The 24,007-nt window shown below is 38.0% G+C and overlaps 1 protein-coding gene across 1 annotated transcript in view; it reads right to left on the bottom strand.

Moving 5' to 3' along the window:
- Vps50 (VPS50 subunit of EARP/GARPII complex) overlaps positions 1-24,007 on the bottom strand; it is a 106,618-nt gene that overhangs the window by 26,227 nt on the left and 56,384 nt on the right. Inside the window, exons 17-20 of the mRNA XM_050130583.1 lie at positions 21,579-21,669; positions 18,979-19,155; positions 9,403-9,521; positions 6,211-6,317 (exon numbers count right to left, since the gene is read on the bottom strand). Coding sequence (XP_049986540.1) covers positions 6,211-6,317; positions 9,403-9,521; positions 18,979-19,155; positions 21,579-21,669 — 494 coding nt within the window. The remainder of the gene's footprint in view (positions 1-6,210; positions 6,318-9,402; positions 9,522-18,978; positions 19,156-21,578; positions 21,670-24,007) is intronic.

The raw sequence follows: 24,007 nt of genomic DNA, 5'->3' as shown, positions 1-24,007 counted from the left end.
CTCTATTAGCCTATTTAATTATGCATTACATTTTAAAATGAGCTACAAAAATACAATAACGTAATCAAGAGCAGATATATGGCCTTATAATTTGTATCAATAAGCCAAGATCCGTACCAACGAAAATCTCTATAGCATATCCCCCTTTAAATGTAAACAAACATTTATAAACAATATTTGGGAATTTGGGCATAGTTCTCTCCAAACTGCTTCCTGCTTTTTGTTGGGAGAAGCAATTTTAGGGGGTGTTTTTGGCAACCTTTCGGGAGGTCTTGGTCTAACAAACCACATTAGTCTGGAAGGACTAAGGCTGCTTTGCCTTTTGGCTCTGCAGAGTCCAACATGGTGGAGGCATGTTCACTACCTCTGAGACTGCCAGGTGGGAGCCATCTTCACCACCTCAGCTCTGGGAAGCAGCATATAAACCCTTTTTATCTGAGTAAAAGCTAAATCTGCCATGCTATGTGGCCTGGAAATATCTCTGTGTATGGTGGCAGGAATCCATCTGCGATGTTCTCCTGCCTGTGCAATCTTCTGCACTGCTGTCAGGGAGCAATGAGGTACCTCCTGCTCTTTCTCAGGAGCTACAGTATGCAGTGTACTCCTGTGAGATTTAACACCTCGAGAGAAGCAGAAAGTACAGCTCTGAACTCAGCATGCCAGCTTTAGAAAGTGTGGACATTGCTTCTGATAACCACAGAACAGTTAGCTAACACAACCCAGGTGACTAGGAAAGGCCATGCCATGCATTACAGGAAAGTCTTATGATCTCCTTTCTATTCTGTGGTAACTTAACTCTGTCCATAAATGGGAATTAGTATCCATAACTTCTCCTCACCAAAGTGAAGAGCTTGTTGGCTTTAGGAAAGATGAGCCTGGATTCCCCCACCTTCGTAGGGTCTCTGTTTTCCAGGTGTTTAAAAAGGGTATTAAAAAGAATTCACAAGACATCAAACATTCACAGTTGATACACAGGTTATAAATCTCAGCTGTTGGTGTTATCTTAAGAAAATTATCATTATGATGAGTGCATTGAAGGGAGCATAGGATGCTGTATAATGGAATTCTAGTCCAATCTAAAGATAAGGAAAAGTTTCACAGAAACAATTAAAAGCTTTTCTTCACAACTCCAGACCTGGAGAAGAGACACAGGAGGAGAGAAAAGAAATCAAATAGCAGTCACAGACAGAACCTAAAATTAAGACACCTAAGTCATCTGCCTTGGCCAACTCATCAGTAGAAGACACAGAGAAGGATGTGGCTACCTCCTGAATGACATAGCCAAGGAACACAAGATTTCCTCAAGCAATATCTACACCTCCCATGTGGAATAGGGAATACATCAGTGAAAGGAAGCACCCAGAGTGGAGGGAATTCCTGGCACTGCAGTAATGACCACTGGGAAAAGGTTACCCTGAGAGACTAAATTTTCAACATTAAGGTTCTATAGATAATGGAAATCTACAAAAGTAAAATGTACTTGGCTGGGTGCTATACACAGATGCTGAAAAACCTGTTTTCTTTCTCATAGGTTGGAGCTTATAGTATAAAAGAGCATATGCAAGAATAAAATATAAGCTAAGATAATGTTCATTATCCTGCCACACTTGAGAGGTCATCAATGTGTGTGTGTGTGTGTGTGTGTGTGTGTGTGTGTGTGTGTGTGTGTGTGAAGCATATACAAAGGCAAAATGGAAAGGCTAATAAATAAGGCATACAGGAAACAAAGAGAATCCAACCTGGGCCAATGTATTGGAAGTACCCAACAAGAACTGGAATAAAACTTAATAGGTCTATTACCTGTGTGCCTGGTAAGTTTTCATTCTGTTGCTGAAATATGCTAGCTAAGCCCCTTAAAGATCCAGTATTATTTCCTATAGAGAGATACTAAAAGACTGTGTTTCTTAGCCAACCTCTTAATACACATGGCTATATATGGAGCTAACAACTCTGAAAGTAATTTAAAGTTATTTTAAAGCAAATTTATATATTATAATAACAGGTATGAAATATCAGCATTAATGTTAATATCGTATACAATCTAAAGAGATCATACATTTTTCCTTACATACCACGTATGAAAATACTGCTTTCTGATTTAAAATGAGATGCATGTCTCCACAGGGCACATCATGAGGTCTTTTTCAGTAGTTCTTGCCTACCTTTCAGTCCCATCTTCCCTGAACCACCATGCTTGCTAAACATACCATGTGCTGCACACACACATTCTTTCTATATAGAAAGACTTTATCTACTTCCTCATCTGTGAGATATATTCAACTTTCAAAGTCCATCAGGATGTCTGCCCCATTCCTAATAAGCCAATTAATCATTAAACAAAAGGGGAAACATTAATCATTCTTTCTCCCTATCTCTTCTCTGCATATTTGGGCTAAAATAACCCAAGTTTGCTGTTTGGTGTGTTATTTCCAATGTTGGTCTCCTCAAGGGCAAGGACCTTTCCATGACTCTTATATTCAGTAGAAGGCAGACTGCCTGAAACAAAGCAGAGAGGCTCAAAAGAAGAGTACGAAAGTTAAAATAGAAAAATGAGTTAGGGATATTAACAAGAGTTCAAAAACAGAAGTGTAGTTTAAACATATGAAAAGATGCTTGAACACAAACATGATTAAATCCATATCTGAATGAGATGTCATTTAGCCTATCAGACAGGCATCTCAATCAATATGATATATGTTAGTGAGACTGAGAAACCAATCCTCCCAAATTATTGGCAGCAGGGCAAACTAACAGAACCTTTGCAGTGGAATGGAGAATGTGTGCACTCTTTAATCTAGACAGGGGAAGCACTTAGAAAATGTGTTCTAAAGTCGTATTTTCACACAAGCAAAATTATTTCTTCCAGAATATTTGTTGTGCCCTGTTTATCATGTCATGTCAAATGAAACAACAAATGTTCAAAGTCAGAGAGTGGAAAGCTAAGCTGCACGTGACTACACGTCAGGAGTATGAAGAAGAGAGAACAGAACACGCTGCAATATACCACACCAAAGACGTTTTCAATGCAGCTTCATAAAATGTGAAATGGGGAAAAGACATGATAAAGAATACAATGCACAGTGTAAGGCGAGTCTTGAACCCAAAGTAAAACCAAGCAAATGAGGAGGCACATAAACACTTCCAAAGGAAAGCAGAAGGTGGGGTGCTTTCTTCAAGGAAGGGGATCTGGACTTCAAAGGTTTTGCTTAACTTGGAGGCATTTTAATTTTAAGCCTCTTCCCCACATTCTTTCAAATTAAAATCCTCAGTAGTAAAATGAATAAATAATGAAGGGAGTGAGAAAAGTATCAATGAAGGAACGGATCTCTTCCCCTGTATGCACACCACAGGCAGGCTCTGCCTCCAGATCCCTCAAACCAGTATATGTTGCTTTCAATTTAAGTGCAAGGTCTGAGTGTATTTGTTGTCTTAAGCTCTGTAGCTATTAGAAATATGGTCTCTGCTAACGTATCTGCTGTCCTTCAAACCTATCAACCATGTTCAAATAAAACCTGCCTCAAGGAGCAGACCCTTGAGAGCCAAAGCTAGTCCCCAGTGGGACAGATGGGCTCTCATGCCTTTTTGCTCACACAGGGTATCAGAGGGAAGTCTCCCAGCCTCTGAAATGGGGAGCCCCACTAACATTGTTCTCTTATTAACACAAGGAGAAGCACTACTTTTGCCATCCAGTCCTCAAGTGTTCAGTAAAGATATTCCTCATCTCCCTAACTCCTAAGCCCCACCTCTTGCCTCTCATGCTCCACCTCCTGCCCCTGCCTTGAGAGGCTATTTTCAAATTCTACTTTATGTATATTCACAAACTGATGAGAAAGGCACCCCCAGGGATGATGTGGGAGCATCATATATCAATCTGTTGATTTCATTGGTTAATTAATAAAGAAACTGCTTGGCCTGATAGGTTAGAACATGGGTGGGTGGAGTAAACAGAACAGAATGCTGGGAGGAAAAGGAAGTGAGGCAGACGCCATGTTTCTCCTCTCCAAAGCAGCTGCGATGAAGCAAGCCCCCAGGTCAGACATGCTGAATCTTTCCCGGTAAGACTGGTGCTACACAGATTACTAAATATGGGTTAGGCAAGATGTGAGAATTAGCCATTAAGAGGCTAGAACTAATGGGCCAAGCAGTGTTTAAATGAATACAGTTTGTGTGTTGCTATTTCGGGTGTAAAGCTAGCCAGGCGACCAGGAGCCGGGTGGCAGGAACACAGCCCGCAGCTCCTGCTACACAGGGAGACAGAAAAGTCCACAGAGTGGAGGTGGGGGTGGGGCAGTAAGAATAGGACTGCTTTCTAATAGACACAGAAGAATACAAGCCTTCTTCAAATTTCTACACTAACCAAGCAATTAAGAGTTGTGTTTGGTGTTGGATTTAACAGACGGAAACATGACAGCCTTATTCATTTTGTTTTAATGTAGTAAAACATTCAGACCAAGATATGACTCCTCTAGTCACTTGAAGTAGGTATGGTTTAAAAATAAAAGACCATTTATATGTGGCCATTAACTGTTTCCTCATTCCTATCAGTGTATCACGTATACACATTTCTTGGCACGGCCCCCAGACACTTCATGTGGCTAAAGTCATTGATATGGCACAGCTGCTTCTAATTTAACACATTTAGCAAAATCAGACAAACTATCGCAAGCAATGTATCCAAAACATCAAATACTTCTAAGTCCCATGAGGTTGAGAGAGATGACAAGGCCCTACAAGGTTCAGAGTATCTATCAGTGAAGATCACAGCAGTGAGTGACAGGGCTGGGGTGGAAAGCACAAGGAAAGGACGGCCAGAAAGCTACCTTCACGTAGCTGAACAGTGACGGTGGAAAAACTACACCACGAAAAGCACAGGTAATGCTCTATCTTTTAGGGGCCTGATTCTAACACACAGAATTGAGAACTATTCTAATTGAGCATGGGAAGGGATTCTTGGCAACGAGCTCAGTTTATCAGCAGATTAAGTATTCTGTGCCACAGTAGGCTTTGAGCAACTCTGAGCCATGGACAAAAGCATGATAGTACCACATATTAAGACACCACTGAAAGAAACCTCATTGGGGGACTTACACCAGACGACCTCTTAGCACCCTCTTAATTCTGATTCTGCAAATTCTAAAGAGTTATTCATGCCACTGTTCTGCTACCTCTCCTGGATAGAAGAAAAGCTAATTATTCTCACAATAATTAGCCACAGAATAGCTTTTTCAATCTGTCTTTTTTTTTTTTCTGGGGCTTGAAAAAATATATCTTTTCTTCTCATTTCAATATGACTTTTGCATATTTTTCTCTAGAGAAAGTAGGACTAAAGCATTTTGTAAATTTTATCATATTCACTGATGATGTTTAGAGATTATTTTAGATAATAGAGCATTTCATGAAAGCTGAAGTTACTCAAACAAAGCAGTAGATAAAAGGCAACCTCACAAATAGAACATAAAGCTTCTGCAGCTAGCTGCTAATATGCATGCTTGGTGTGGACAGCAGTGTGAGATGCTCTCTTAACTTAGCTATCAAATGCATGGATCTATTTGTGAAATATAAAGCCTGAAAGAATGCAAGGGGCTGAAATACCAACATTAAAAATTGACATCCCCCTAGGCGCTGTATGTTTAGGATGGCATTTGTTCCTGTTTGCCTTCGACAAGATCATCTAAAAGTCTTATCTGTAACGAGACACACCCTGCAACTGGAAGGTTTCCTCTTTGAAACCCTGTCTGAGAAGAGCAGAAATCACTCTGCACTCTGCTTCTCTGACAGCAAGACTGGGAAGCTCTATGAGGCAATTAAACAGAAAAATATTGTGCTGTAAGATTGGCACTATCACCCTTGTATACAGACCTCTAACTCAATCAACCGGAATGCTTCAGAAAAATAAGAAGACACAATAAATTAAGTAGCAAATTGGGAAGATGAAATTGACACTAATATTTGTACACTATTATGTGTACACTAATATTTGTACACTATTATGTGTACACTAATATTTGTACACTATTATGTGTACACTAATATTTGTACAATATTATGTGGAACAGTTACAGGATAAGAAGCACCGACACTGAAGATTCTCAAATCCTTCACTGCAGCACACACTAGCCATGCAAAGACATTTAAGTAAAAAGTAACTCAGTAACTAAAGCAAGCTATAACTGACATAATTTTTTAAAAAAGAAAGGTATGGCTACTCACCAACAAGTCTTATTACATTCAACGTTGTATTTGTTAAGATTGGTGCATTCACTTTATTTAGACTGTAATCTGATTTCTTCCTGCTCTTAAGGGTCTCTCGTGAAACACTTCATATGGAAAACAAAAGAAATGTCCTTAGACTTCAGACTAGTAAACCAGTCAGTTACTTAGATTATCATCTAGCTCCCACTTACAAATTATTTCTAAAATTCTACACATATGCGAACTCAGAGCCCAGTGAGAGGAGAAACAGTAAACAAAGAAAGTTCTAGGAATGGAGTTGAGTCTAGGCATTCTGAAAACTCCACTTTAAGTGCTTGTCAACATGTCTATCTCTACTGAGTTCAGTTTTCAAATCCCAAATAGCCAGCTATTTTATTCCACTTATGTTTGTGTTTTCTTGGTCACCACTCTGCTGTGGAACAATCTCTGTACACTCACTATAAATATGATTTACTCTCATTGGGGGTATATAGCCTATAGCTGGGCAGGAAGACTGGACGGGAGAACCAGGCTAAAAGGACTGGGAAGAAGGGCTGGGTCTTAGGAGTTTCAAGCCAGGAACAGAGGAAGCAAGATGTGCAGAAAATGAGGTAACAAGCCATGAGCCATGTGATAAAACTTAGATAAGAATTATGAATTAATTTAAGTAGTAAGAACTAGTTAGTAGCAACGCTAAGCTACAGGCCTAGCATACATAATTAGCATTAGGTCTCAGTGTGGTTGTGTGGGAACTTGCTGGTAGGACAGAAAAGTCTGCTTTCTTCTTTAAGTTCCTTATCTGTCACTTTTTAACTCCTTGGATGCCCTGATGAAGTGAGTGTTCTTTCAAGTTCTGGGTCCTGGAGTTCATCTAGATGATTCCAGCTGTTTATGTGATACGCCCTTAGCAGCTGGGCTGCTTTTGCTGTATGTCTGATGTGAGGATGAGCCAGTACAGGAGCTGTGTACTAGGCCTGGGAGTGGCAACCGTTCTAAAATCTGTTAACACTTCTGAAACACAGGATTTTCCTATAGAAGTTATATACCTAGGTACAAATGTATCAAACCTATGGATTTCAGAAACTTATAAGAAAAACATCCTCTATGGAACTGGAATTAAAAGAAGATATGATGACTGAGTATGAGGTTAACAGGTTAACACAATTTCCAAAAGAGAAGCAGAAGTTTTGTATGTGTGTACACACACACACACACACCATTTTTTGAAGGGTATAACATGATAAGATGAATATGACCAAAATGAATGAAATTCTCAGAAAATCAGTAAAAATATCATAGAAAGGGTGTGGTTATGGATCAGGCAGAGCAAACAGAGTCTGCTGCCATGTATAATACGTGAGCAAAGGACAGTGCCAGGAGAGAGGCCAGCAGAGACGGGGCCACCAGAGCATCAAGCCTAAGGGTTGTGCAGGTTCTCTAACTGCAAAGGTGAGCCAATAAAGCATAAGCAAGGAAAACACCAAGGAATTGGATCAGATTCCTATCTAAGGAAAAATCTCAGTGTACAACAAGAATAGTTTACAAGGGAGAGAGAGCTACAGTAACTCTAACTAGTAAATCTAAGTGGAGATACATGCTTAGCACACACTACCTTACGTGTCCGTTTCAATTAAAACAAAGCTTTCCTTTCGCAAAAATATTTCTTAAACATATCTAATAACTACAACAAAATCATCCTGTCCAGCTCAAAGATATGTTAATGTCTTAAATATGTAAAACCCAATAAAATCAAACCATCACAATCAATATATTTACAACTATATGGATTTTCACTCTTTTGTTAAGGTTCCAAGTTAATAATTATCAATTAAGTGTGAAGTATACTTAAATCTATCACTTAAATATATGTGTGTATTAACTAAAAATATCTGACATTAATCACTTCAGCATATCAGGCCCATTTAATTGGATAAAAGTGACAATAATTCTTAATAAAATTATCATAGTTTTGAAGAGTAAAGTTTATCATAAAACAGAACCTAATTACTGGCAGGGAGCCTTAATTAAAAAAAATATATATATAAAACCAAAAGACTAGAAAAGCAAGATCAGTGCAGAAATGATTGATCTCCAAACTGAAAGCTCTTTGATTAGGCTCAAATTTCTAGGAGATGATAAAGTAACTTTTATGACTTTTGAAGATATTAGCTTGTGATAGTATTTTTCTATTCTTTAAATTACATTTATTTTGGGAGTGGGGGTGGCAGTGACATTGAGTGCCAAGGGGCATGTGTGGACGTCACAGGGCAACAACGGGAGCAGATCCTTTCTTACCAAGTGGAAGCTGGGGCTCAAACCCATGTCATCACACTTGGCAACAAATGCCTTCCTCCATTAAACCATTCCACCAGTGCATGACACTATAGCTTTTTAATAAAATGAGAACATGGAAGGATAAAATTTTGAGACCCCCATTGCTAGATGAGCTACAGGCGATTAACGGCTGCTAAGACAGTGAAATCAGTCTGTCTCAGGGATGAAACCCCACATATCCATGATCAATATTAAATGGACTGAGCAGACTGTGCTGTGTGCATGGTGAACATGTGTAACAACACTGAAAAAGAGGTCATGGATTTAAGAGGGAGTGGAAAGAGGATGAGCTAAAAATGATGGAAATTTAGTATTCATCTATGAAATTCTAAATAAAACAAAATAATAATTAAAAAGAAATTAGAATATTCATGCAAAAAATCAATGGCAATGATAAACACACAAAAAATCATAATAAAGTGTATTACTCTGAGGAATTAATGTACAAGAATATAGATTGGTGAAAGAAAGTGTTCTGTGGGACAGAAGAATTTATAATACCACTGACTGAGCAAATTTCAGAGCAACTTTTATAATGTCAAATGTGTTGTATAAATCAAAATAAAAGCTACATTTAAGCCAGTAGGTCCAAGTAGAATCAACTGATATTTTCTGAACAGTGAATTTCCATTAAGTAAATTGACTTGTGGAACACCAAGTTGGGCTTTGCTTGACTAAAGTTTTTCATATAAATATTCTGTTCTTTTTCCTAAAATTTCACTGTTATGGGGGAAACCTACACATTCAAGCCTTTCAGAAATCATTTTTTTCAGGTACATTATTTACTGCCATATCAATAACCACTTAAAATTTTAATTTTTGTTATGTCTTAACCATCAAAGGAACGCAAGCGCCACCCAGTCCCACGTCAGTCACCTCTTCACGGGCACATCACCTGTCTGCTCATCCACATAATCCTGCTTCAGCTCTTCAGGAACATCACTGTCACTGTCATACTCCTGATAGGCGCTCTTCTCCTGCTCGTCAGATTCATACTGCAGAGAACACAGTGGGAATGCAGCAATGGGACACAGGGTCACTTCATTGTAATCGCTCAGCACAAAAATATACGTGATTTTAAAGAAATGGCTAAAGGAAAATTCTTAATTTAGTTTTAATTTTACAATGAAGAATCAAATCGCCTTCCATTTTTCTATTTTATCTTACTTTAAATAGCTCAAAAAGAAAGGAAAATGAAAATATCATTAGTGTTATATATTTGTAAATGAAAACAAACCAAATATTAACAACCACAACTAATACCCCACTGGACAGCAAAGAATAAAGAGTATATTTTAGACTTAAAAAGATCTTCTGGTGGTTTTGCAATATTTACTTTCAAGTTGTTACTTCTTTAAAAGGTTGAGGATCCAATTCTAGCCCTAGAACTACTACTTTAGTTTAATAAATACACTCAGCATACAGAGCACTCGTCTAACTGTGAGGATGTTCAGCTGCATAAACAGCTAAAAAGGTAACAACACTAGCAACAAGAGGCCTCCTGAGAGGCTCACTCCTCAAGTAAGGGTTCCTCCCTAAGATCTTTCTTGCTGCTATGGCACTATGGACGAATGCCAGCAGAGAAAGGAAGTTGCAAAGCTAGGTACCACCACCTCATCATCATCAGTGAAGGCATACCCTGACTAAATATGTGCTGGTATTCTCTGCAGTTGTGACCATTTACTGTGCCAAGTTCTCGCAGAAATTATATCTCTTGAATCCTAAAGCCTCCAAATATATCTTTAACCATATATATAGTTAATTCTTAATCCCTTATGCTGAGGAGACAAACATGATGACAACATGGAAAGACGTTTGTGCCCTAAATTCTACTTTTGGGCAATCTGCTCCTGGGGTAAAACGTCAAGCCTTATTCAGATATGAACCAGAGACCTAAGTATTTATACTGTATCTAGAAAGATTAGATTCTACACTAGTAATTATTTTTTTAAAAAATTTATTACATTTCCCTGTATTCAAATACACGGTGATCCTATCAACATACAGGCAAGAATTCTATATATCACTGTGAGTTTAAGACCAGTCTGGTCTACATAGTGAGTTGCAGGTCAGTCAAAACCATGGAGAGAAACCCTGTCTCAAAAATTTGCCAAGGCCTGAACCAACAACCTCCGCCAGAGCAAGACTGAGCCAACGACCAAGGCAGTGACATCCACAGGGAGTGACCACTGAGAGCCAAATCCAGAGACCCTGCAGGACCAGGCCCAAAACAGGAACCTCCAGGGGAGCAGGCCCAAGCCAGGGACAACTGCGGAAGCAGGCCTGAGCCAACAAGCTCTTCCAAAGCATGCTTGAGCTAGCGACCTTCACCAGAGCAGGCCTGAGGTAGCAACCTCCAAAGGAGCAGGTACAAGGGAGCTAAGACCTGAGCCAGAGACCCCTGCAAACTGGGTGCAAATCAGGGACATCTGAGGTAGCAGGCCTAAACCAGAGACCTTGGCAGGACCGGCCCCAAGCCAGGAACATCTGTGGGAACAGGCCTGAGGCAACAACCTTCACCACAGCAGGCCTGAATCAGTGACCTCAGCCAGAGCAGACCTAAAACACCGACCTCCACACTAGAGGGCTTGAGCCACTGACTTCCACGAGACCAGACCTGAGGCAAGGACTGCCACAGGAGCAGGTACAAAAGAACCAACACTGAAGGAACAGGCCTGAGCAAGAGACCTCTGCTGACTGGGCATCCATCAGGGACCTCCACTGGAGCAGAACTGAGCCAGTGACCTCAGCACGAACAGTCCCAAGCAAGCAACCTCCATGGGAGCAGGGCTGAACAACCCTGGGACTGCAGAGCCACACCCGGGAGCAATGAGTGAACCCTAGGAACACCAGAAGACCTTAGGAGTAACTGGAACCATGGCCCTGAATGGACCACAAGGAACAACCATCTGAGCCTTGGATCTACTGGCACCTGAGACACAGCCCCAATTACACAAATCAGAGGAGATGATGGGTAGACAAGGTAAGAACACACTCAATACCACAAAGAGCAACATGGAACCAAAAAAACTAGTAGGCCTACAATAGCAAGACGTGAACACCCAAATACAGATGAAGTAGAAGAAAATGACCTAAAAATAACTTTAGGAGAATGTTTGAGGCCCTTAAAGAGGAAATGAAAAATTCCCTTAAAGAAATGGAGAAAAAGACAAAAACAAAAAAAAAAAAAAAAAAACATGGAAGAAATAAAAAAATCCCTTAAAGAAAACCAAGAAAAAAAAATCAAACAGGTGAAAGAAACAATTCAAGACCTGAAAACCAAAATAGAGACAATAAACACAAACCAATGGAATTCTGTGTAGGAGTAGGGACTAAAATAACCACACAAAAACTGTATTAAATCACTGCTTGGCCCATTATCTCTAGCTTCTTATTGCTCTTACATCTTAATTTAACTCATTTCTATTAATCTGTATATCACTATGAGGTTGTGACTCATCAGCAAAGTTCTAGCATGTCTGACTCTGGGACTCTGGTGGCAGCTCCATGGCTTCTCTCTGACTCCACCCTTCTTTCTCCCAGCATACAGCCTAGCTTTGCCCGCCTTGTTCTTTCTTCCCTGCCACAGGCTCAAAGCAGTTCTTTATTAATTAACCAATTAAAGCAAAACATGGACAGAAGGATGTCCCACATCATTTATGGAAATGGAAATTATGGGGAAAATGACCAGGAGCCACAAATACAAGTGTAAGGAGCAGCATACAAAAGATGGAAGAGAGAATCTCAACCAATGAAGATACAATAGAGGAAATAGACTCACTAGTCAAAAAAAAAAAAAAAAAATCTAACAAAAGCTTAACACAAAATATCCAGAAAATATAGGACACCATGAAAAGACCAAACCTAAGAATAATAGGGATAGTAGAAAAAGAAGTTCAACTCTAAAGCACATAAAATGTATTAAAAAAAAATCACAGAAAAAAACTTTCCCAACCTAAAGAAAGATATGTATATTAAGACACAAGAAGCTTAAAGACAGGATCAAAAAAAAAAAAAAGTCCCCTTGACACATAATAATCAAAACACTAAACATACAAAATAAAGAAAGAATATTAAAAGCTGCAAAGGAAAAAGGCCAAGTAACATATAAAGGTTGGAGACAATGAAAGCCAGAAGGTCCTGGTCAAGCGTTATGCAGACATTAAGAGGCCTTGGATGTCAACCCAGACTACTATACCCAGTAAAATTTTCAATCACTATAGATGGACAAAACAAGATAATCCATAACAGAACCAGATTTAACCAATACCTAGCCACAAACCCAACCCTAAACAAAGTACTAGAAGGAAAACTCCAACCCATGAGGTTAGCTACATCCACAAAACATACACAATAGATGCTCTCACAGCAGCAAATCCCAAAGAAGTGAAAAACTTACACAATAACATTACTAAAACTAAAATAACATGAACTAGCAATCACTGATTATTAACATCCCTTAATATAAATGGACTAACCTATAAAAAGACATAGGCTAAAAGATTCAATAAGAAAACACAATACATCCTCTTGCTGCATACAAGAAACACACTTCAACCTCTGGTGTGGGAGCTTCTTCTGTCTATGTGTTGCTTTTGTTGGTTAATGAATAAAGAACTGCTTTGAGCCTATGGCAGGGAAGAACAGAACTAGGCAGGGAAAGCTAGGCTGTATGCTGGGAGAAAGAAGGGTGGAGTTAGAGAGAGACACCATGTAGAACCATCGGACACAGACGCTGGAACTTTAGCCGGTAAACCACTGCCACATAGCGATACACTGATTAATAGAGATGGGTTAAATTAATATATAAGAGTTAGCCAATAAGACGCAAGAGCTAATAGGCCAAGCAGTGATTTAATGAATACAGTTTCTGTGTGATAATTTCGGGCCTGAACTAGCCAGGTGGCCAGGAACTAACAAGCAGCTTTCTCTTTATACAAATTGGCGCCAATGTGGTTGGCTAAAATCCATGTAAAACCTGAGAAAGCTTGAAAAGAAATTCTAGACACAAAAATACAGAGTTTAACACAGCTTCTTGCTGTTTGCTGGTGGCATGTCACAGCTCCCTTAAGAAAGGTTTTCCTGATTCAGCCACGACCAATTAGAAATGCCAGCTTTCTGGGCCTTGCTGCCAGCGTGACTTCTGGCTCTTTCAGGAGATGGAGCATTTTGATGGGGTTTGTGAGCAGACTGCTGCAGCTTGCTCAATAGCAACATGGATGGACTGGCTGTGTGTCTGAGAATGGGGCTGGATACATGGTCCTCAGAGGCTCCACTGTGCGGGCCAGGCAGGCAAGCAGGCAGTATCATATACAGCATAGTAATGGCATTACTTAAGTTTTAAGAAGGGCTTAGCATTTTAAAAAATGCCCCTGGACAGCAAAGAATTACAGATATGCAATAAAGACAAATCCAGATGAGTCATAGTGTTGGGTAAATGTACGAAGGCCTGGAAGAAAGAAGAAAAAGAATATAGAGAGTCATAAAATAAAGTTAATGCTTTAAACAAAAGGGTAAAGTCTTTAAAGAGACAGAGTACAGATACTCATAGATTAAAAGGAGAAAAGAAAAATACGTCAAGTAAAAACAGAAAATTCACAGAGTCTGGATTATGTAGATTATTGTGTTATCTTTTAATCTTTTGACTGTGAAGGAGCTAAGTACAGAGACACATTTCATTGTATGGGCTGCTAAGCTAAACAAGCATGTATATTATAAAGCTATTATGACTTCCAAATTTAAGTCTAAAAATATGTTGCTTTGGAAAAGAGGTTCTTCTTTAGTTTCCACAGAGGATGAGAGCCTGTGGATTGCTTCCAGACTGATGTGGTGTGATGGAAAAAGACACCCCCCTCAAACGTTGCCATGAACAACCCCAAAAATTAATACGCCCAACAATCAGCAGGAAGCAGTATGGAGAAAACTATGCCCATATTCCCAAATATTGTCTATAAATGTTTGTTTACATTTAAGGGGGGATATGATATAGATATGAATAATTTGCACTGGTATGGATCTTGTTTATTGATTCAAATTTCAGGTCAATGTTGTTATATGTATATGTATTTCTGATCTTCATTAAGGTATTGTGTTTGTGTAGCTCATTTAAAAATGTAACATATAATTAAGAAATACAAGTTAACAAATACTCATCTATAATAGTCAAGCTTGTAGACATTTTTGTTAGGTTTTCTAGATGTATATAGATATATTTCAGCTAGATAGGTATTCTTCAAATCTTTCAGAGATCTTCAGAATATGGTATTTAAAATGTTTTAATTTAATAACTGGGGACATTTCATGATTAGGAGACATATTTGCTCCTGGCAGCACAAGCTACTTCAAGAGGAAGAAGGGTATTGAAGATGCTCCTTATGGAGTTGTTTAGCCATCTGGGCATGAAACTGCTCCTGCCTGGACTGCTGAACTGAACATGCAGGACCCACAGAGAAATGACTGCTGAACTTGCCTGAAGGTGAGACAATCCTTTGGGGTTCCTGCTTCATGAAAGAGTCTGCCAGACATTCTGCAGGACACAGAAGAAAATGACTGACAAACTGCCAATATAGGTAGAACTGTCTTTGAAATTTCCTGCTTCATGGAAAAGTCTGCTGGATACTATGGGCCAGCAGGCTGAAGATGGATATTCCAATGGCACAAAAGAACTTTGGGTGACTGTCCAGTCAGTGAGATGCCTCTGTCAATTCTAGAGTTTTGGAAGTTGCTTACAATGCACCTCCTTTTTACTTACTTAATATTATATCCTTTTGGAGTCTTTGATGGAGTTGAAGGATAGGAAGTAGATATAAATATTGTAACTGTACTCCTTGCTTAATAACTTTTATTACATGTAATTTTACTATGTTAAAGTTAAAGCCTTCCTTTTTTTAAACAGAAAATGTGAAATAGTGTGGGAGGTCCTTCTGTCTGTGTGTTGCTTTTATTGGTTAATGGATAAAGAACTCCTTTGAGCCTATGGCAGGGAAGAACAGAACCAAGCAGGGAAACCTAGGTTGTATGCTAGGAGAAAGAAGAGCAGAGTCAGAAATAAGCTATGGAGCCTCCAGAGATGGACACTGGTAACTTTAGCTGGTAAGCCACAGCCACGTAGCTATACACAGATTAATAAAAATGGGTTAAATTAATATGTAAGAGTTAATAAGTAGCCAATAAGAGTAAGTAGCCAATAAGAAGCTAGAGCTAATGGCTCAAGCAGTGATTTAATTAATACAGTTTATGTGTGATTATTTCAGGTCTAAGCTAGTCAGGTAGCCAGGAACCAACAAGCAGTTATCTCCTTCTACAAAGCTCAAAGACAGATATCACCTAAGAGTAAAGGGTTGGGAACCAATAAATATTCCAGTCAAATGAACCTAAGAAACAAGTTAGTGTAGCTATCCTAATATCTAATAAAATAGACTTCAAATTAAAAAAAAAAAAACATCAATCAAAAGAGACAAAAGAGAACATTTCATATTAGTCACAGGAAAAATCCATAAAGAGGAAATCTCAATACTGAACATCTATGCCCCAAATACAAGGGCAACCTCATATGTAAAAGAAACACTTCCAAAGCTTAAATCACATATTAAACCCCACACACTAATAGTGAGAGACTTCAACAGTCCACTCTCATCGATGGACAGATCTGTCAGACAGAAATTAACAGAGAAATAAAAGAAACTAACAGACGTTATGAACCAAATGAACTTAATAGATATCCCTAAAACATTACATACAGATTTCAATGCAATGACCATGAAAATCCCAGCAAAATTCTTTACAGACCTCAAAAGAACAATACTCAACTTCATATGGAAAAGCAAAAAACTCAGGATAGCCAGAACAATCCTGTACAATAAAGTAACTTTTGGAGGCATCACAACCCTGACTTCAAACTCTATTACTGAGCTACAGTACTGAAAACAGCCTGATATTGGCATAAAAACAGACAGCAAGACAATTGAATTGAAGAGCTGGATATCAATCCACATATCTACAAACACCTGATTTTTGACAAAGAAACAAAAAATATAAAATGGAAAAAAGAAAGCATATTCAACAAATGGTGCTGGCATAACTGGATGTCAATATGTAGAAGAATGAAAACAGGTTCCTATCTGTCACCATGCACAAAACTCAAATCCAAATGAATCAAAGACCTCAACATAAAACCAACCACATTGAACCTCATAGAAGAGAAAGTGGCAAGTACACTTGAACACATTGGCACAGGAGACCACTTTCTAAATAAAACCCCAGTAGCAGAGACCCTGAGAGAAATAATAAATGGGACCTCCTGAAACTGAGAAGCTTCTATAAAGCAAAGGACACGGTCAACAAGACAAAGCAGCAGCTTTCAGAATGGGAAAAGATCTTCACGAACCTCCCATCAGACAGAGGGCTGATCTCCAAAATATACAAAGAACTCAAGAAATTGTTTCTCAAAAGAAAAAAATAATCCAATAAAAAAAGGGGGTTATAGACCTAAACAGAGAACTCTCAACAGAGGAATCTAAAATGGCTAAAATATACTTAAGGAAATGCTCAACATCCTTATACATCAGGGAAATGCAAATCAAAACAACTCTGAGATTCCATCTTACACCTCTAAGAATGGCCAAGATCAAAAACACTGATGACAACTTATGCTGGAGAGGATATGGGGTAAAGGGAACACTCTTACATTGCTGGTGGGAGTGCAAACTGATACAGCCCTTTTGGATATCAGTGTAGAGATTTCTCAGAAAATTAGGAAACACCCTTCCTCAAGACCCAGCAATACCACTTTGGGGTATATACCCAAAGGATGCTCAATTGTACCCCAAGGATATGTGCTCAACTATGTTCGTAGCAGCATTGTTTGTCATAGCCAGAACCTGGAAACAAAAATGCCCCTCAACTGAAGAATGGATAAGGAGAATGTGGTACTCTTACACAATGGAGTACTACACAGCCAAAAAAAAGATATCTTGAGGTTTGCAGAAAAATAGATGGATCTAGAAAACATTTTATTGAGTGAGGTAACTCAGACCCAGAAAGACAAATATAATATGCACTCACTCATAACTAGCTTTTAGACATAAAGCAAAAAGAAAAAAAAACAGCCTACAAATCACAATCCCAGAGAACCTAGACAACAACGAGGACCCAAGAGAGACATACATGGATCTAATCTACATGGGAAGTAGAAAAAGACAAGATCTCCTGAGTAAATTGGGAGCATGGAGATCATGGGAGAGTGTAGAAGGAGGGGAGAGAAAGGGAGGGGAGAAGAGAAAAATATACAGCTCAATAAAATCAATTTAAAAAAACAACCCAAAAATAGGTTTTAAAACTAAAATAGAAAAATAAAAGAGATGGATTTTCTCAAACCTAAACAATTCTCATTTGGTTAAATCAAGTCTAAAATTAAAAGTCATAGTGTGTTCCCCCAAAAATTACAGAGCACAAAGGGTAATACCCTGGGTCAAATGACACATTTCTGAAAATATGCTACGTAAAACTGTGGGGCAGGGCACTGCTCTCTACTGCAGATACAGACACAGCAGAAGGCACAATGTAAAGTAAACCAATGTAATGTCACTGCACTTAAGCCCTTCCTACCAACTAAGCAGTCCCTACATTTCCTATTCTCTCAAGCTGCTCAAAGGGCTGTTAACAGAACACACCTCTAAGTTTTAAATCCTATCAGGCAACTGGGCAAAAGTTTTGTGGTGATCTGAATATGAATAGCCCCGTGTATTTGAATGCTTTGTCAGCAGGGAGTGGCACTATTTGAGAGGTACTAGGAGGTGTGGACTTGTTGGAGAAAGCCTGTCACTGGGGATGGGCTTTGGAGTTTCAAAAGTCCATGTCAGGCACAGTATCTGTCTCTTCCTGCTGCCTGTATATAGCCGGATACAGAACTCTCAGGAACTTCTCCAGCGCCGTGTCTGCCTGTGTGCCACCAGGCCGCACACCATGATGATAATGGACTGTCACCCAGCCCCAGTGAAATGTTCCCTTCATCAGCGTTGCTCTCATCATGGTGTATCTTCACAACAATAGAACAACAACTAAGACAGCCTTACTCTCAGATAAAAGACATGGAATTTGGGAATACCAACTTAGTTATTGAGAAGTGGAGTCGTGACAAAAGTATAGGTGCACTAGTCCCTCAGCCATCTCTCTGTGTTAGTCACCAAAATATTTCAATGAGAACAAAAAAAAAAAAACACAACTAGGTAAATACACTAAAAGGAATATGAAGCCAACAAGAATAAACTAGTATTTCAGGACACCATGGTGAATGAAGCACAGTATAGAGTCGTTGTGTAGAGACACAGTATATTGAAGAAACGTAAGTGGTAAACAAATGAGCAATCCAGCAAATTACCAGTTCACTTCAGAATACTTTGAAAAAGTAAAACTTACTTCTGCTTCACAAAGCATTTTAAAAACATCACATACCCCATTAGAAGCCAATACATCTTCTGTTTCTTCATCTTTATGGTTAGCTTGAATTTCAAATGGATTCCCAGCACTACAGTACTGCTCAAACAAAGTCATGGGCTTTGACGTAGTCACCAATGGCTGCTTACTAGGTGAGACTGATGGGGAGCGAGACTGTTCCAGAAATTTAAATTCCTACACATTGAGAAAGGAGCAAATAGCTGTTAGAAAAAGTAATAAAAATAATAAAAATCCAAGCATACAAATCCATCCCTTCAATGTAAATAAAGAGTTGGAAGAGTGGGGAGAGAATGATCTTCAAGTTATTCGCCTTTCATCTTACAAGTCATCTGAGATCACAATCTCAGAAACATGTAACCATTCTAAAAAAAGCTTAGTCAACAACTTGGCCTGGTCAAGCAACTCTGGCCTTCCTTGAAGAAAGGCAGAGATACATTTTCAAATGACAGGAAATTTGAATGACACAACAGAAGTCCTGGTAGGACACCTAAAATAAAATATCCTTCAAAAGACCAACTGCTAAGACACAGCTGACTCATGTTTGCTGCCTTAAGACATCCTTACAGACACATGAAAAGTATCAAGTACATATGTACCTTTATTATGTTGGTATCTGTAACTATCATTTCATTTCCTTTAGCGACCAAGAAGCAAAGAACACTACATTTGGGCCAGCTGTGTCTTCTGCTTCTAGACTGCAATATTCAAGACATTATGAAATGTCACCTGCCTTCTCTTTGCTTCAATTTTCTCATCTTTAAAAGGGGAGGAACAATCTAGACTGGGGAAATAAATTATAGAGCTAAAAAGATGCAATACCTGACCCAACTTCCACATCAAAAAAGATGAACATACTGAGAGATTCTGGAAAGACTGGGTGCCACGTTCAAGGTTATAGCTAACTGGAGAAAGGGTTCAAATAATCTCTAAAGTTCATCTGAATCACAAAACTCTTGACTTGACAACTTACCATAGAAATAAACATTTTTCTATACCTAACAATATTGACAACAAATTTCAGTCTTTGTCATACAGTATAAGTCTGAAAAGGTTCAAGGCAGTATGAAAAAGTATCTTAAATTTCTACAAAGTGCACTGACTTGTCCACTCCACCATTCCACCATGTCTCGGCCCCAGGTGGTTTTCTTTATAAATTTCAACGACATGGTAAATCAGATCTGACACAATGCCTGAAAATCATGACACTGATTTTATAACTCTAAACAAGTGTTTAATATAACGACATGATTTTTTTTACAAATCTAAAGGAAAATATTTGAATACTTAAGTTGTAAATAGTTTTCAAGGCAACCATTTTTTAAAAAGTAAAGCTTGCTTAGTCAGATATAAAATCTATTAAAAGTGCTCTTATAATCATACCAAGTACACATGAAAATACGTGTGATCAATCTATTAACAGTCAACCTATTAAATAAAATTCAATAAACTTACTTAAATACACTCTAAAATATAAAGCTTAAAAAATTTAAATGTTAAGGAATTACAACTATTTAGAAGTCACAGACTGCTAATTTAATGTTATTTCATTAATGCTAATTAAAATTTATGCTACTTTTCTTGTCCTTGAGCATGTACTGATTACCACTGTTAATTATTTTTAGTATTACCATTTAGGAAAGGACTGGATATGAAACTACATAACATAAAAACTACCTTCCTATTAAATTAAACATAGGGAGACAGCTCAGCAGTAAAGAGCACTAGCTGATCTTCTAGAGGACCTAGGTTCAATTTCCGGCACACACATGGGAGCTCATCACTGTCTGTAGTACCAGATCAAGGGAAGCCCATGCTCCCATTTGGCTGCTACTAGCACTGTACGCTGGTGGTATACCAACATACATGAAGGCAAAACACCCAAACATACAAAATAAAATTTAAAAATAATAGTAATCAAGTATATTATATACTTAATGTTATACACTTAAAAATAATTAAGTATATTCAGATTTTTTTTTCTTATTCTAGAAAGACATTCCACCTGAATGAACTCACTAAACAAAATGCACTTTCAGGCCATGAACTACAACATAATCATTGATGCGGGAATATTTAATACACTGCATCTCAATCAAGCCAATTAAAGAGTTTTTCCCAAACTGTTTTTTCCAAAGAATCCAACTAACTAATAATAATTAGTATTTCTCATAAATACCTTTCATTTATCAAACATTTTGACAATAGAAGCAAATCTGTAACTGAACTATAACTTAAGTGCCCATTCATGCCTTCAGGAAATTGCTAATACTTTACATATACAAATAAGCATTTTAAGTTAATGATACTAAAAACTGACTCATTTTCTGAAAAACTTCAATAAAACACTGGGTTCATTTTTGAATTCAAAAGCAAATTTGTTGTACCTGTTACTTTTTTAGTCAAAAGAGTTTTCTCAAGCATGTAAGATGAGTATTATAAGATAGACTTCAGGTTCATCAGCAGTAGATTCTTAATACAGAATCTGTTAGGAATCCCTTTCAAGGAAGGAGCTCTCACATACATGTTTTTGTTATTAAAAGAAAAAATTCAAAATAGATACTAGAAGACATATTTCTTTGTTCTTAAGAAAAACTTACATGAAGCTGCAAGATGCTGAAATTTGATTTAACAGGGCAAAGTTCCCATGTCTCATTCTCTAAGAACATTCTCAGTTCATCGAGTCGTATTCTTAAAGAAAAGAAAAAAAAAACAGTCTAAACAAAAAAGGGAAGAAAATACAAGGACTGAGGAAACAAAATATGGTATAACAACAGAATTATCATCATCATAATCCCCTTTTGAAGCATTCAGATTAGCACGATAAACTACAAAGCTTGCTTCTATTAGCTATACCATGATCCTTGAGAGAAACATAATAAATATATGTCAAATATTTACTAAGGTAAATATTTCTAAAAGTGTAAAAGTGATGTATAAAAAATACAATTTTTAGCCAGGCAGTAGTGGCACACGCCTTTAATCCCAGCACTCAGGAGACAGAGGCAAGCGGATCTCTTGTGAGTTTGAGGACAACTAGGGCTGTTACACAGAGAAACCCTGTCTAAAAAAAAAGGAAAGAAAGACAAATACAATTTTTACTAAAGAACTAAATTAAAACCTGTTGCCAACATACTTCAATTTATCTTAACTATTTATATACCAGTGCCAAAATACACAACTAGCAGGTTATACAAAACCACAAATGTTTATGTATTGTCATTCTCAAAGGTCTGCACAGTGTCTATTTCCACAACGCACTTAAAACTGAGCAGTCCAGGACTCCCACCCCAGCAGTCTCCTCACCATCTGCATTACAGGGGATGCTTTGCATACTACTGCTCTTACTGGATGTGATGCAGAAAAACAAGGATTTACTTCTACGTGAATAAAAACCTGGTGAGTCCTTCTTTTTCTTCAATATGCCACCAGCTATTGCTACCATGCTAAAAACAAAACCAAGACCTTTTTTTAAATAGATTGAAATTCGAAGACAAAGAATGAGTAAAAAGATATATCTAGAAAAACAGGAACACTTCTAAATATTGGGATAACTAGAGATATACTTAGCAAAGTTATAGGCTACAAAATTAACACTTAAAAATCTTGAGCCTTCACATATACACATATACACATGACAAAAACATCGAGGAGAAATCAAGAACATACTATCCTAGCCCCGAGTGCAAAAAAAAAAAAAAAAAAATGGAATAAATCTAACCAAAGAGGTGAAGAATATACAATGAAAAAATTAAGATGCTGAGATGCTGAAAAAGGAAACTGAAAAAGATTCCAGGAAATGGAAGATGTCCCACTCCTAAATTGGATGACTAATATTGTGAAACTGGTCATCCTACCAAAAGCAATCTAGGATGCTACACAACCCCCATGAAAATTCCAACATAATTCTTCACAGAAATTTAAAAAATATTAAATTTCATATGGAAATACAAAACATCGAGGAACTTGTTCTGCTGGAGATATCAGCACCCTAACTTCAAGTTATAGGTATTCCCATAGTTGACAGGATAAAGAACAAACATGGACAGATATCACGGTATGTACCCGGAATTACAACACTCATGAGGACGAAGAGGACTATCATTCAGGCCAGCCTGGGCTACACAGAGACTATATCTCAATAAATACGTAAATTTTAAAAAGGCATTTGAGAACTGAAAAATAGAATACCTCCAGTTAAAGCCTGACTGAGAAGTAAAATGGCACAGCAGGGTTACCAGAAGAAAACACCTACAAGCTGAAGCACAAATTGCAAAGCACTGATTTTAAGTAAAATGACTGAACAGAAAAGATCTTAACATTAAGTAGAGCAAATGACTGATGATGGTGATGGGTGACAGATAGACAGATGGACAGATAGATGGACAACAGATCACACACAAACACACACACACACAGAGATATAGTGAACATGCAACAGAAAGTGACTCCACTAATAAAATGTTTGCCACACTAGCATGAGGAACTGAGTTTGTATTCCCAGCACCCATATCAACAGCCAGGTAAAACCTGTATTTCAGTGTTAGGGAAATGGAAATAGGAGGCAGCCTTCCAGAACTGGTAAGCTCTGAATCAGTGAAAGACCCTGTCTCAAAAACAGTGAAGAGTACTTAGAGAAAGACCAGTCAGTGTCAACCTCTGGACTGCAAACACATGCACAGAAACTCACACACACATGCACACACGCACAACCACACAGAGATGGGAGGGAGGGGGAGAAAGGAAAAGGGAGAACAAAAGATATCATGTTCATGCAATTGCACAAAGAAGAGAGGAAGAAAGGGCTGAAGCAGTGTTTGGACAGGTAACAGCTGATAATTCCTAAAATGATTGTGTCTTTCAATAAAAACCACAGGGGAAAAACAGTGAGTCTAACTAGGAACTAAAACTATAAAATTTTACAATTTAACATCGAAAAGACTAATAACCCAGTTAAAAATGGGCAAGAGCTTTAAACATACATCATCAGAGAAGATACATAAAAAGCCAATAAGCACATAAAAAGCTG

The sequence above is a fragment of the Alexandromys fortis genome, unplaced genomic scaffold, assembly GCF_014885135.2.
Source record: "Alexandromys fortis isolate MF-2015 unplaced genomic scaffold, M_Fortis_MF-2015_v1.1 scaffold_322, whole genome shotgun sequence".
Classification (NCBI taxonomy): Eukaryota; Metazoa; Chordata; class Mammalia; order Rodentia; family Cricetidae; genus Alexandromys; species Alexandromys fortis.
Note: the sequence above shows the minus strand (reverse complement) of the source record. Positions and strands in the feature narration are given on the sequence as shown.